The following is a 16215-nucleotide window of genomic DNA, read 5'->3' as shown; positions in this document are numbered from 1 at the left end:
GTCTTATTATGGAGTCCAGCCTGGCCATGAACTTGCTGCAATTCTCCTGTCCCAGCTTTCCAAGTGCTGGGCTTCCAGGCATGTGCCACCACCCACGCCTGGGTATGGTATAATGAGCTTTATGCAAATGAAGGAGTACCAGGACCACAGGATGCTGATTCACCTTGTGTAGCAGACCAAACAATCGAGACAATGTCCGGTTTATAACTAAGATTTCAAAACATATGGAAAAATGAAGAAATGAGTGCATATGTAGATGCACAGAAAAATGAAGGGGAGGTGGGAACACTTCCATGTAATTCTGTAATTAAACTGAGCCATCACATCTACCTCCCAACCCCAAACAATGTCTGGTATGAAAGCTAGCCATACAGATGAGCCCTGCTCTCATGATTTTTACAATAAAAGCTTTAAAAAAAAAAAAAAGACAGCAGGGCACAGTGGCATGAACCTTTAGTACCAGCATTTGATAGGTGAAACCAGGAAGATCAGAAATTCAAGGTCATTCTCAGCTACTTAGTGAGTTTCCAGGTCAGCCTGGGCTAACATAGGTATTTCTTAAAGTGAGAAAAACTAGCACAGTAGAAGATACCCATGTATTTAAAGACAATAATAACTAAGAAAAGCTTAACTGTTTAGAGCAGACTCTACAAGAATAAATTTTTATTATCTAATTACAGCAGAGCCCTAGTTTTCTATTTCGAGAAGAAAGACACCATTATCAAGACAACTTACAAAAGAAAGTGTTTAGTTTGGGCTATAGTTTCAGAGAGTTAGAGTCCATACTGGCAGAACAAGACATGATGGCAGGAACACGGAGAACTCATATCTTGTTCTGAAAGTGGGAGGAAGGGAGGGAGGGAGGGAGGGAGGGAGGGAGGGAGGGAGGGAGGGAACAAGGCACTGTGAATGGTAATAACCTTTTGAAACCTCAAAGCCTGACCCAGTTACATACCTCCTCCAATAAGGCCACACCTCCTAATCCTTCCCAAATAGTTCCATAAATGCAGGCAAAACATTACACATACGCATAAAATAAATAAATCTTGCTTTAAAAATTAACATCTATTTCCTTATACACATAGGCACAATGAAAGAATGTCTTGGGCTTCTGAGTCCACTAGGTTATACGCTGCTCTCTTCATTTGTAAGGTGGTGAGACTGAGACAGTTCACAGGAAATAAAGACTACAATAATTATCACAAATTATGTCTGCATCATTACATTCAGAAACACTTTCAACAAAGTCAAACATTCTCTAATGCATCCCCTTTTCTTTGAAGACTAATTTTCTTTTGTTGATTAACTTCTTTAAAAGCAAAAATAAGATTTAAATTGCTGAAAGATTCTGTAAGCAAATGTCTGACTGAAATGTCTGCTGAACTCACTGCAGTCCTCAGGATTACAAGATACATTACTGATCAGTGTTGTGGTGCACACCTTTAATCTCAGCACCTGGGAGGCAGAGGCAGGCAGATCCTTGTGAGTTCGAGGCCAGCCTGGTCTACATAGCGAATTCCAGGATATTCAGGGCTATATAATGATACCCTGACTCAGTGGGGGAAAAAAAAACAAAAACAAATAAAAACTAACAAAAAATCAAAAAGCAGACACAAATGATAAGCCACAAAAAAATTAGATATGAATAAGGATCTTGAAGTGAAAATGGTCAAAAAGAATATAAGAACTATGTATTCCACTGGGAGGCCTCAATAGAAGACACAATGGTGCATTTCAGGAAACCATCTATACAAAATCTCTGGCTTTCATTGAGCTGAGCTATATTTCCACACAGAAAGCACACCATAGGCAACGGGAAATCCACCTTTTGATACTGATGGAATCACTCAAGGAGTCATGGGATGGAACTGTGGGAATATTTTCAAAGACCAAGAGTGAATCCCTGGGCTGTTTCCAACATATTCAGTTATCGGAATATTAGGTGAACAGTGAGATATGTCCACAGCCCATCAAAAGCTTTCTGTTGGTTACCAAGGCAAGCTGCACAGATTCTAAGGTCTCAGGGCTCTGGACCCCTCGGGCCTCTGTTCTGGCTCCCTGCTCCTCACTCCTTCCATGTGGTGCAGGAGGAAGAAGGAACAGGTACAATAGTTATTTCTCCATCTTCTCTAATTTTATTTTTTTAAATTTGACTAAATATATAAATCTTAAATCAGTACTTGAAGAAAAAAGTTTCAGTAAATTCAATAATCTGATAGCAGCTGCATTTTCTCGAAGAGAGAATACTGGAGAGAAGCCAGAGGCCAAAATAGAATTGTAGGGTGGAACAGACTTCAGCTTATTTAGAAATCCTATGGTAAGGAAGTATCCCACCACAGACTTAGTCACTGAAGACATTGACTCAGACATCATCTGTTTCTTCCTTGTGAAGCCCAATGTCAGTTTCTTTCTTTCTGTCTTTGGTTTTTGAGACAAGGTCTCTCTGTGTATCCCTGATTGTCCTGGAACCAGGCTGGCCTTGAACTTATAGAGATTTGACTGCCTCTGCCTCCGGGTGCTGAGATCAAAGGTCAGGCCACCGTACCTGGCATCCGTTTCTATTCACATAGCTTTGTAGGCTAACCAGACTGAACTACATGTTCTGTGTTTGGTTTTAGGATGAAGGAAAAAAAACTATTTCCCTTCATAATTAATAAACAAATTGCTATATCCTTAAAATAGGGTAGTAAGTATTAAACAAATTAAACTAGGTGAATGTATTGAAATGAAAATATCTGCCCATCTCCAAGATATACTGTTGGGGGCGGGGGAACCAAGGAGCCCTGTGTATACACTTAAAAATATCAACTGTGCAAACAGGGCACATTCTGTCCTACCTCTTGGGAAGTTAAGGTTAAGGCAGGATCGCAAGTTTGCAGCCAGCCTGGAGAGACTCTGTGTCTGTCTGTCTGTCTGTCTATCTGTCTGTCTGTCTGTCTGTCTCTCTCTCTCTCTCTCTCACACACACACACACACACACACACATGCACACACATACATACAGAGAAAGAGAGAGTTTTGTTTATGTTGTATACACATACATACATACATACATACATACATACATACATACATACTTGTGTGGAGGTTAGGAACTTTCTAGAAGGAGCCAGGGCTTATTATAAATGTTAACTTTGGATGTTGGAACTGTGCATAAAGAAATTTGCTGGGGGAGCTGGAGAGATGGCTCAACAGTTAAGGGCACCAGCTGCTCTGAGAGGTCCTGAGTTCAAGTCCCAGCAACTACATGGTGGCTCACAACCATCTGTAATTTGATCTGATGCCCTCTCCTGGCCTGCAGGTGTACACACAGATATACAAATACATACATACATACATACATACATACATACATACATACATACATACATTTTTAAATAAAAAAGTTTAAAAGGAAAGAAAGAAATGTGCTGTCCATTTCATAACCCCTAGCTCTGCCTCTGCCTCTTAGGTGGGGGGACTGAAGGCATGTGCCGTCAAATCCAGCTAGAATAATCATTTAAAACTGAAGTAAAATGATAACCGTTGTTCATCTGGTGTTCAGCTTGTTGTAGGCTTTTTCATCTTTCTGCTTCCATGGGCCCCACCGTCTCTCCGAGCAACCGTCATGCCCATACATGTTTATTCCGGACTCCTCCTCTTTGGAACAGTGATTGCAACGGTCCTCATGGGAGTGACGGAAAAGCTGTTCTTTGTCCTGTAAGTTTGTAGCCTTCTTTCTCTTAGTACATAAGCTAGAAAATGTAAAATATATATTCACAAGGGAAATATCATATAGATAGCCATTTTAAAAGACGTACTTTTATTTTGTGTGTATGAGCGGTTTTACTTTCATGTCTGTGTAACCTATGCATGCTGTGCCTTAGAGGCCAGAAGAGGGCGTTAGATCCCCCTGGAACTGGAGTTACAGGCAGTTCTGAGCTGCCGAGTGGGTGCCAGGGAATCAAACTTAGGTCCTCTAGAAGAGCAGCAATGCTCTTACCAGTTGAGCCATCTCACTAAGTCTATAAATAGCCTTTTTAATAATAATTTTAAAAACCGTAAGGTTTAACTATTTTTAAGATAATTTCTCATCCCATACATGTAGTATAATATTACTAAAAGTGTTGCAAAACTATTGGGGCTATGAGTTGTGCGTTCATTTTTTGGGTGTGTGTATTTTATGCTAATTGTAATTATAATTGTAATGATAGTATGTATACATTTCTGTATTCTTTTTTTAAAAAGTGATATGAGGTATCTCAAGTGCTATATTCTTTTCTTACTTGACATTTTTAATAATTTTATAACATTCTACAGTATGAATCATAGTATAACCTCTATGTCTCTTTAATGCCTCGCTTTAAGGACATTTACCTTGAAGATGTACCAGGGGTCACCCTGACATGCTGTGTGCTTGTAACTGGATCCTCTTTCACTTTCTTCCTAGGAAAACTCCTTCATACCATTCCTTCCCACCAGAAGGTGTTTTTACAAATACCCTGGGCCTTCTGATTCTGGTATTTGGAGCACTCATCTTTTGGATTGTCACCAGGCCACAGTGGAAACGCCCTAGGGAACCAGGCTCTATCCCTCTTCAGCTTAATGGAGGCAACGCAGACGGAATGGAAGGTGCCATAGCAATAAGCTCCGCCCACAATATGGACGCAGCAGACGCAGAGTTAAGCAGTGAGGGAGCAGCCCGGAAAAGAACCCTCAGCCTTGCTGACACTGGCCAGAGGTCCACCATGTGAAGTGTTGATGCAGCCTCATAACTTCTCTTCCAAAGTCACCCCTACAGTTTAGTTTCTCCTACCCAGCCATAGGTGACTTGGGTTCATAGGCCAATTATTGTGGTCACCAAGGAGGATTTCCTGAGAGTAATTGTGTTGACTGAGGCCTGTGAACTTACCAAATGTAAAAAGGACATGATCAATATAAATTGTGATTGTTTCTTCTTTCCTCTTGAGGACCCAGGCATTGGATATACCTACCAGTGGGTTTATCTGCTGAACTGGTAGCACCCTTTGCCCCTTGCTAAGCCCAGTGGGAGCATATTCTGGGAGCCCAGTGATTTCAGAACTAGGTAGAAGCTCTCTTCACTTTTAAAATAAGATCATAAATACCTGGAGCAGGATTTGGACCATTGTGTCACATAGATGTTGTAAGGAAAACATGGTGGTGGTGGTGGGGGTGCTTTAGGAAAGTATCTCACTCCCTCTTCAGCTAATTTGGGCTCATATAGGCCCTGGACATAGAGTATATATGAGGGTGTTTTGGAACAGTTGCTTAGTCACAGACTGATGAAGAGATCTTTGGTTAGACCTGGAAGATTTTGTAATACTCAGTCCAGTGTCTAGACTCCCAGGAGCTGGTGTACTTCATGGTTCAGCTTCTGAACTTCTTGCAATGCAAACATGCCCCGTGCTCAATCCCCAGAAACCCGCCTTGCATCTGCACACTGTGAAGGATGCCCTCAAGTCTCTGCTTGTATTTTCCAAAGTGCTTCCCTGGCTCTTACCATGGGCTTCACAAATATTAGCTCCTTCAGTCTGCAGACAGACTCTGTGAGACAGGTATTGTTACTATCCCCATTTTTAGGTGAAAGATCTGAAGCTTGGAAAGGTTAGTAACTTGGACCAACATCACACAACTCTCTAATTGATGGAACTGACATTCAAACCCTGGCAGTCTGGCTCCTCTGCCCAAGATCCCATATTTCACCGTACTCCTTCCCAATTTATTCTAATTGGCAGCACTATGGCCCACCTATGAATAAAGTTGCAGATGAAGGCTAATGGAATTGTTACAGGATGCTGCCTTACCTTTGGTCCTCTTCCAAGGGGACCCCTTAGATGATGGGAAAGGCGCCATAAAGACTTGGACGGAGATCTTGGGGCCTCAGCCACTGCCAACAAGCCAGAGCCTGCCTTGATGCCCTTTTAATCTTAACAGGGCATCTGTCTTGCTGACAAGGAGACCTGGATGAGGATACTAACAGCCTTCAAGATGAAGTCATTACCGTATTGGTTCCTCAGGATCTTAGCTGCTGTACACATTTTTATTTGGAGACACATATATCCTGGGCTGCCCTTCCCCGAGACCATAGGCAGGTTCCTTCCTAACTTCTGTGGAATTTGGGGGTCTTAGCAGGGAGCTGAGGTTTAGAAATGATAATCTTTCACATGGCCAGACTTCTCTCTCAGCTCTGATGGGAATTTGTGGTAGTAACGGCACTGAAATGATGCCTGTAGAGGGTAATTTTGGCTACTCCACCTTGAGCTCCTAGCAAGTCGCAGGCACATACCTGCCTAGGAGCTATCTCAGATCCACAGATGAAACACACACACACACACACACTAGCTCATTTTTAAATTGCCTTATTGGCTCTGTGGTTGAGCTCTTCTTAGCCTTCCACGGGTAGTGTGCCCTTACCTTTACTCCTAGCTCAACGTCTCTAAATCTACCCTCAACTTAGTTGCCTGGTTACCTTTTGTGAAGCCCGTTGGTCTTGCTGCCCAAGATGCTTCGAAGCTGCCCTCCCGTGGGCTGCATTCCCTTTCCACTTACATTTTGGAAGCTCTCCCTGCAGCTCTGAGTCTGTTCTCTCTCTCCCCCAAGTATCTTGATTCTCCCTTTTCCTAGCCTGCAAGGAACCTGGAAGTCCTGCCTCTTTCTTTCTGCCCAGCCGTTAGCCACTGGCATCTTTATTGATAGATCAAAAGCCAATTAGGGTCAAAGACCTTTAGTGTCAGTGAACACAGATTCTCGGCTGCATTTTTTGATTTAGACACTTGGACAATATGTGAGCCTATAGTTCCAGCTGCTTGAGAGACTGATATCTGAGACACAGTTCAAGGCCGGCCTGGGCAACATAGTGAAACTCTCTCTTGGGATTTTGGTTTCTCTAGTAACCCAAACTGGCCCCACTCTTTGTATAATTAAGGGTGACCTTGAACATATGGTTATCTTTGCCTTCACTTCCCAAATGCTGGATTACAGGCATGTGTCACCAGCCACAATGTCTTAGTGCAGCTCTGTCTTTTAAATAAAAAATAAAGCCAAACTAAACACAAGAATTTTAAGAGTGAGAAAAACTTATAGTTTACAGCTAAATACACTGAACATGTTTAGTGTGTAGTGACCTTCCTTTTAAATATTATGACTATTTCCAAAGACCAAATACAACCTTCAAGCTAACAGATCTCCCAAACTCCATAACAGCTCAGAATCACCTCAACGCTTCATTGCTTTCTTTCCATTAATTAATTCTATTTCCAAAATCAGTAATAGCATCAGAGGCACTATGAATGAGTGACCCAAGATCATTCTTCAGCTAAAGAGTTTAACACCAGACTGGGATACATGATACCCTATCTTTCTCAGAAGTCCAATACATCAATAAAACTCATATGTATGCTAAGTAAGAGTTTTACACCAAACAGCTTAGGAGTTGATGACTGACTATAAAGAGTTCAGTCAAATCCCAGGGTTTTGGGGGGTTGCAGGGGAACTTGGGGGCGGAGCAAGGGGTGAGTAGGAGGCTAGCAACTGAGGCCCAAGAGTCATGGCTGCCTTTCCTTTCCACATAGGCCCACAGAGGCTATCAGTACGATGCTAATTATGTGGCACTAGAATAGCTCTGTTGCAGAGTATTTGAGCACTCCTCACTTCAGCCCTTCCTTTTCTCCCAAGTGGGCTAATGGGAGGGTAATATTATAGGCGTTCCCTTTCTTTCTTTTCCAGCTTTTATGAAAGGATGCATAGCACAATATATTGAAAAGATCTTTCTATTTGAGACTCTTCTTTTAATGGGCTCTTTATTCTAATGATAATTATACCTTTATCTTTCAAGAGCTGATGTTTCCTACCTAAAGCATCTCCCCCCCCCCAAATATCACATTAAAAAGTCTGCAAAGAATAGGGGAGAAGAAAGGCTTAGGTATCAATTCCAAACAGTGATTGAAACCTCCCAAAATAATTATAGCTTGTATCTTTAGCAGAGATTATCTGGCGTGGCTTACCCCATAATCTAATTTCAGGAAAGAAAGCTTTATTTCAACAATGATCTACGTCAACATGAAAGCCTTCTCTTTCCCGGGTCTTAGCAAGAAATCAAAATGAATATACTTTATGGAATTAATGCCATCAAAAGTGTACAGCTTTCCTGTGCTGTGTCAAACAAAGCCCACCCTCCATGGTACTTTCCTCCCTTAAGGAATATGGTTTTTGTTTAATCTGTGCACTTAGAAACAGCAACTGGGACCTCTCGATGAAATGATAGATTACTGCAAGCATACTTTTTAAGGACTGGTGACAAGTAGTTTCTTAAGGACTGATGACAAATAGTTTCTGTTTTCTAAAGGATGGTGATGTAAATTGCATGTCTCATTTTAATTGGGCTTTCTTCCCCACCAAGCTGAAAGACCCAGGGCACACACACTGACCGTGACTGCACATGGAAAATAGAAAGAAGGAAGCCACAACTTACATGGACTTCAGTGATGTGACAAGATGTTTAGTTATAAACGTGCACTTTTTAGATAACTCCGACAGGAAGCTGTAACTTCTATGTCTAATGGAGATACAGAAAAGAAGATGCTTGTTCTTCACTCGAGCGCTACTTGAGCACGTTAAGTGGAAAATAAATCTATCTATAAATTTGTCTCTTTATCTCAGTACATTTATGGAAAAGTATTGTCTTGTCTGTTTTATAGTTTTGTAGGCAAGATGTGCATCTATTTTTCTTGACTTTTTAATATAGCAATAAAAAGCTACTTCTAAGCCGCGTGTGAGTGTGTGTATGTGTGTGTTTGTGTGTGTGTGTGTGTGTTTTCTGTTTGTCTTGAAGTAGTGGGTATAATCATTCTTCTCTAATTTTCTTTCCTATATTCTACTTTTTAGTTGTTTTTCAATTGGTTTTTTTTTTGGTTGTTGTTGTTGTTGTTGTTGTTTTCTCTTATTGAAAACACTGAGCTTTTCCTATGTACTCTAAGTGCTAGTCTTTCTATGGTGCTAGAAGTACTGAGGCTGTCAAACCCCACTGTGTCCCCTTCCACACAGACTCTGAGTTGGAGCCCACGGTGGTGTGGAAGTATGCTGGAGATCATGCAGACAGAAGTCACAGACAAGTCTATCCAAAGCACTGTCTGTTAAATAACTTCTAATGGTAATTTTAAAAACATGTTTATGTTTAATAATGTGTGTGCCTTTGTTTGGTTCCTAATACCAGTGGATTACTTTTGGGTAATCTGGGTGAGGATGTGAGCCCTTATAGTTCTTGGTGCTGTTGGACAAAATTTAGAAAGCACAAGATTAGAAGAAAATCTGTTGAACTTTATCCTGTATCTTTACTCTTGCTGTTACATCTTGCTCCTTCCTAACGTTCCAAGGTCTCATGTCATTTCCTTTCTGACCAGAGAATACATGTTAACTATTTATTTCCAGGCAGTCTTCTGCAAGAGCTGTATGCATCCTCAGTGGCTGAGCCATTCCTCCAGTTCCATTACTGCCTGGATCATTTCAAAATGGATCCCTACCGGCTGCCATTTTACTTGATAATGGGCCTCATATAGCTAAATTTTGTGAATAAGACCTTGAAAAGATTCCAGGTTCTTCTGTAAAGACTTAACGGCTTTACTAGGCAGTCAGCAGGCAGTGGCTGGACTCTCTTATTCTTACTTTTGAATGGGTTGCTTGGAGTCTGTCTTACAGGTATGTTGTAGAAGAGTCCAGCAGAGTTTATGTGAAAAATTTAAAGCGCTTCTTGTAATGTCAATCTTGATTTGTCAGTTTGACTGGATTGAGAGATACCTAGTAAACTGATAAACTCATTTCTGGGTCTGCCTACAAGGGCATTATCAAAAATGATTGCCTTGTGGGCCAGTGAGCTGAGTGGGGAAGGCTCGTTCTGAACATGACTGGCACCCTTCAGTAGGCCAGGACCCTGGATGGGACAGAAAGTAGATGACAGAGAATGGTCGCTCATGAGAACACAAATGACCATCCTGGAGCAGGTGTGACTCACTGTCAGCACAACAGAAACACCAGACTCAGACAATTCACCAACACCTTTCCCCCTCCCCCTCGCCGAGCATCCAGGTCCTCAGCTTCAGGTCCAACTATGACTTTGCTCTCTCTTGTTCTGAGGCTCCCTCATTCTTGGACTGAGCAGCTCTTGGTTCCTTCAGCTCTCCTGTCCCAAAGAGGGACAACTGAGCTCCTGGTTGTGTCAGCCAGTCTTATAAATGCCCTCTATAGTAAATGTACATTCAGTGACCCCTCAAGTGTCCCCTCAGATACTGTCCTTCCTGATTCTCACATCACTTCCAAGCTGCTGTGATCAAGTGGGATTTTATCCTCTGGTTTTTAAAGCCCATAGAAGCAGTTTCTATGGTAGTTAACTCCCATGAGCGCTTCCTATTATGTTCCAGGCTTCAGAGAGGGTTTTCCCCCTTATTTTGTCTAGTTTTCATTATCACTGTTTAAGACAGCTTTTGTGTGTAACCGAGATGCAACTTAACAATTCTTCTATCTCAACCTTCCAAGTGCTGGGATTACAGCATGGATGTGTGTGTGTGTGTGTGTGGTGTGTGTGTATTATATATATATATGTATATATATGCATATGTTTGTGTGTATGGATGTATTGGGGGCTGGGGTGATGTCACAGTGGGCAAAGGCACTTGCTGATGACCTGAGTTTGATACCCAGAGACGACAGCTGTTTGGTTCCCCTATCTGTTTCTACCTTACAATGAAGGTCAGACTCTCACCTGTCCTGCAGGATTTTTAAGGCAGGCATGTTTTCTACAGCATCTAGTTGGATGAGAATTAAACTTACCTGGGTAATAAACGAGGTCTGTAGCCCAGTTAGAAGTTAGAGGGTCTTGTCTATGTAAAGGCAACCTTCTTCTTTAAGAGCTGTACACAGTCAAGAGCTGTACACAGACAAGGAGGGTTAAAGAGAGCATGAAACAGGTAGTGAAGGCCCTAAGAAAAATCAGAGAAAGAGACAGATGAATACTGGTACAAGAATTGGTTTTCAGCCTCTCCAAGGTTGTCAACCCTATTTCCTCCCATCTTGGGACCATTATTTGGGTTCTTTTTGCATTTTTCTGCTGGTCCCTGGCTCTCAAATAGGCAGACTAACTCTGTGATACAACAGATAAATAATTTGGTAGCAAAACCTACTCAGATACATTATCATAGGTTAGCTGTGGAGGACCACGAGACTCAAGATGAGGTTGTTACTTTATACAGGATGTTTCCAAAACCCATCTCCACCTAACCTAAAAGGGGGGACTTCTGCCCCTAGACCTAGCAGAGAGGGGCCACCCAGAACCCCCTCTGACAGGCGATCTGAATTCTTGCTTAGGCTTCGAGGCTAAGTACTGCAAGGGAATATAAATAAAAGATAAAAATATCTCTCTGGGTTCCCTGAGGGACAAGCCTGACTGCATAGGGGTTGATATCAAAAGTACCCCCTCTCCAGGAAAAAGACACCGGGACGGGTATGGCCCTCATGGACAACGACAGGGGGACTGGAGCCATTACAAGGTCCCCTTCAAATACTGGAGGTCAGGCCTCTATCCCCGCCTTCGCAAGTTTAGAATTTCCACAGCCCTTCTATACTTAGAGAAGGGAAGAGATGTCAGGGGCAGCCCTGCTTACCCACTGAAGGCCTAAAATCAGTCATAGGCCTAAAATCAGCAATAGGCCTGTCATACATGTATACTAATACCAAGTCTTGGGTCTCATGGAAAAACATTGAAACAGATGGCTATAAGCTAATGTAAACAGGCAGCTTTTGTGAAAATTTACAAGCCTGAGTAGTCATAGACCTTGTAAATAGGTAGCCTGAGCAGACAATACCAACTTAGATAAGGACAAACGAGTCATAGGCAGAGTCATAGTGACTTGTCCCCTGAACCTTCACCCAGCCTATACCCGGTTCTGATGATATCTCTATTCCCCCTGATCACCCACACTCCAGTGTCATTCCCTTCCCCACATCCTGCCTTTCTGTGTTTATAACCCCTGTGTGAATGAATTTCAATTTGAGAAAAAATAAATTATTAAAAAAAAAAAAGAAGTTAGAGGGTCACCTTGAACCACACTGTCCAGACCAGCTTTTAGACCAGGATCAGCATGGTGGAAGGAGTCAACCAACTCCAGGAAGTTGTCCTTTGGTCACCCACATGCAAGAAGGTATATGCACTCCTCCCCCCAATTCACATAGATGTAATATTTTTTAATATCCATAGTTTTGGGTTGTTTTGTGAGATAGTTGTTTCGGTAGAAGCCGTGCCTTCACTATGAAAAGCCAGAACCATCTGGCACTTTTAGTTGCCGGCATATAATCGAGGTCTCCAAGATGGAAAATATATTACTTTTTCATTTATTTGAACAGAGTTTTTTCTTATATCTATCTTTATTATTTTCAATTACACATCCATATGTGTGTGTGGACAGGTTTGTGCACATGAGTGCAGAAGGCCAGAAGCATTAGATCCCCTAGACTTGAAGTACCAGAGACTTGTGAGCTGCCTGATGTGGGTGCTGGGAACCGAAGTTGGGTCCTCAGCAGACTTACAAAACGGCCAGCTAGATGTTTGCTGAGCGTTCATGAACGATTAACCATGATAATCAGATTCACATTGCAAGAGAGCCGGGAGTAGGTGAGGGAGAGAAGCTAGTGTGGGGTGGCCAGAGCTGGCTCTGGACTGGAGAGCGAGCTGTGGGAGTGGCCCTAAGGTTAGCTAACTCCTCTCTGCCCATCTTTGTAGTCTCTTGGCCCTCTCCTGTTTCTGTGTCTCAGCCCTATTATCTCCCCTACTGAAGGTAATTCTACTTAAGGTGTATGCGGAGCAAAACGGGAGCTGGGGAGCCTACCTCAACACTGAGATCTCTCTCCCACTCTCTGTCTGTCTGTTTGTCTGTCTGTCTGTCTGTCTGTCTGTATGTCTGTATGTCTGTCTCTCTCTCTCTCCCTCTCATACACACATACATAATTAGCATAATATAACAATTAATGAACAACTGTTAACTTTGGAGCAGAGTAGGATAATAGAAGTTTTAAATGCCCCTATTATCTCTATTTTTTTATATTAACACTTATTACTGTTTTATTTTGAGTTAGAGTCTCACTGTGTAACCTAAGCTGGCCTCAAACTTGTGACTCTCGTACCTCAGCTTCCTAAATGCTGGGTTTACAGGTACACATCACACTACAACATCTTAATTTATTGATTACTTTTATGCTACAAAAAAATTCACAAGCACTTTACAGTAGGTACTGTCAAATACTTAACTGCCTAGTTGACGTGATCTCAATCTTTGTCTAGTCTGGCTTTACAAGAAATAGAGGAGAATATTTTTCAAGTGAAAGCAATGCTTTCTTAAGATCAGGAAAAAAGAACCAAAGCACCTGACTTGGTCAGACACCAGCCTAGCCCTGGGGACGACCTTCTTGCAGACAGACGGGTAAGTTGCCAGGTACCCAGGGGCATAAACAATCATAATCTCCCAAAGCTGATGCCAAATACTGAAACCTAGAAACACAGCATCGTGAGAATGGGTGGAGCAGAAAGATCTGAACTCTTGTCAGGGTGCTATGGTTTAGAATGGTCTAGAAGTGGAACTGAGAACAAGTCACTCAATTTCTCTGACCTCCTCAAAACCAGGCCCTTCATTATCCACTTAGCAGTTAGCTCTTGAGGATCCCCCGTGTGCACAGGTCGGCTTACAGTCACTCAACTAGGCTTATGCTAGAATACTAATGTCACACTTTATGGCTCCAATTTATTCCCTACCATTTTCTTCCTTAAATACAGAATCCGGAGTTCTCATAGCTTATGAGTGCAATGGTAATTGTGGTCTTCAGAGTCCTCAGGAAGAAGATCAGTGGGTCTTATGGAGGTCGACAAGAGAAGCAATAACAGAATAAAAGAAAGGTTTTTGTCAGGGGGTGTGCATTCTTGGGATCTCAGAAGCAAGAAGATTGCCACTAGTTTGAGATCAGCCTGGGAAACAGAGTGAGACCCTTACTCCCCCAAAGAGTAAAAAACAAAGTAGTTCCTTAAAGACAGATTAGAACAGGGATGGAGAGAAAGCCCAGCTGTCAAAAGCAAGTACATGACCTGAGTTCAATTCTAGCATCCTTGTCAGACAGCTCACAGCTGCCTGTGACTCCAGCTCCAGGGCATCTGACACCTCCAGCTTCTAAGACACCTGAAGGCATGTTCACATACCCCCACACACACACCTCCAGACAGGCAGTCCACTCACTGCCACCCAGACGTGCATGCATACACACCACTAGAGATAATGCAAATACATTTCTTTTATAAAGAAAGAAAAGACGAACCAGAAAAGACAGCACTTGGCCTTGAACAGCTTGGAGGAAGGAGATGAATGAACTCCGAGCAAAAGCCCGGAAGATAATCACAGTTCAGGGCTGTGGAAACGCTGTCCTCTGAAGTGCGATTCCTCATTCTTCTCTTGAAACAAAGTAACAATTACGAGTTTGCAATCCTTGCTACTCAGGGAGAGTGCGAACCGGGTGACTTTATTCCTGAAGATTTGGCACTGTGCACAGGCTCTGACAAAGGTGGGGACTGTGAGCCAGGATCAATAGAGGCTGCTGTTTGGCTCCCTGGAAAAAGCCATACAAGTTAAACACAGACATAAAGGGTACAATAGTGTCAGGGGTAGCTATTTTTATGCTTCTCAGAAGAAAAGATTTTTTTCTATATTTTGCTAGGCACAATGGTTTGCTGTGTTCTGTCTGTAGAAGTTCTCATTTGATTATGCTTCCTGATTTCACAGTGACAGTTTTGTGAATGCAATCGCTGTCCCTCATTGTATGACAAAGTGCTCACCAGGGTGATTCAAGGACTGTCATCAGCATATAGAACACATGCTCACATAAGGTCATGACCTCATCACTCATGTGAACACATATGTGTGCGGCATGGATGAGGGGTATCTAAAAAACCTGATGACAACCCCCCAAACATCTTTGTGCAACCTTGTTGAGCACTTTCTTTTTGTGACAGACCCAAGAATTCAATGTCGTCACATGTCAGAGACCCTCTGACGTTGTCCTGGGGGTAGTCAGGTGAAAAAGTCACTGTGTGTAGACAGGAATATACAGATTTTCATGGCAATCCAGAGTCACGTATTCCTGACCATTATGACAGTTTGATTTATTACACAAATACAGCAAAGTAAATTCATACTTCTCTATGCAAAAATAAATAAAATGCCTGATGTCTTCTTGTCTTATATCAAAAGAGGAATGTTCAATTGGGATCATAAATAATATATCATAGTATTTCAGTGCCTTCAAGATTGTACTGTACATATTCTACAGTTAAATATTTACAGCACAATCAATCACTTTATGGTCCCAAGCCTGATTTTTATGACTGATGTAGAAACTTCAGGAATCTCTCTGAGGGGCAACTTCATTGGTAATGTGGAACTGAGGTGACCGAAGCCTCAAAACCTAGGGATTGGCAGGGGAAATGGGTTTGTTTACAGTTTGAGCCAAATCTAAAGAGAAAGAAATTTTGTCTCTGCCTTGCCCGTGGCCACATCATAATTTGCAGAACAGATGAAACAAAGTCAGGAGATGTGCAAATGCAAGTTAGCCATGACCCTGGCCAACATCTGGGTGAAGCTAAGTCCTAGCCTCCTCTGTCTCCATGAGTCCCAGGGCTAGTCTGTCCTCACCCACAACAGAGAATTTCCTGGAAAAAAAAATTGTAATCTCAAGAGTCTCATTACAAGCCTACCTTATGAAATGAAACCATCCCAAATGCCCACCACAGATAATGGGATAATGGGACTGTAGCTCATATGGAAAAAGAACTATTCAGGTATAAAGAAAATGAAATTATGACATTGGTAGGAAATTGATGGACTTGAAAAATATATCAAACGAGGTGACACAAACTCATAAGAGAGAAAACCTTCATGCTCTCCTCTATATTCTGATCTTAGCTTAAAATGTGTACAGTACATGTGTAAACAGGTGTGATTGTGGGCATAGTATGAAATTTAGAAAGACGTTGAAGTAGAGGAGAGGGAAGGAGGGATCAAAGGGGAAAGGACACCTAAGTCTTGAAAGAATCTGCAAAGCTAGCTTTTCTAGTTTCAACTCCATTATTCTCCATTGTCTTGAGCACTAACATAGCAGGAACAATTTTTTGCATTCTTAGGAGAATCTGCC

At 42.1% G+C, this 16215-nt stretch overlaps 1 protein-coding gene across 1 annotated transcript in view; it reads left to right on the top strand.

Moving 5' to 3' along the window:
- The window catches only part of LOC114617433 (cytochrome b reductase 1), a 40546-nt gene extending 31783 nt beyond the window's left edge, over positions 1 to 8763 (top strand). Inside the window, exons 4-5 of the mRNA XM_028763037.1 lie at positions 3545 to 3699; positions 4430 to 8763. Of these exons, the coding sequence (XP_028618870.1) occupies positions 3545 to 3699; positions 4430 to 4733 (459 nt within the window). The 3' untranslated portion in view covers positions 4734 to 8763. The remainder of the gene's footprint in view (positions 1 to 3544; positions 3700 to 4429) is intronic.
- The last annotated feature ends 7452 nt before the right edge of the window (positions 8764 to 16215 follow it).

This window comes from Grammomys surdaster, unplaced genomic scaffold, assembly GCF_004785775.1.
Source record: "Grammomys surdaster isolate TR1022 unplaced genomic scaffold, NIH_TR_1.0 136, whole genome shotgun sequence".
NCBI classification, from domain to species: domain Eukaryota; kingdom Metazoa; phylum Chordata; class Mammalia; order Rodentia; family Muridae; genus Grammomys; species Grammomys surdaster.
Note: the sequence above shows the minus strand (reverse complement) of the source record. Positions and strands in the feature narration are given on the sequence as shown.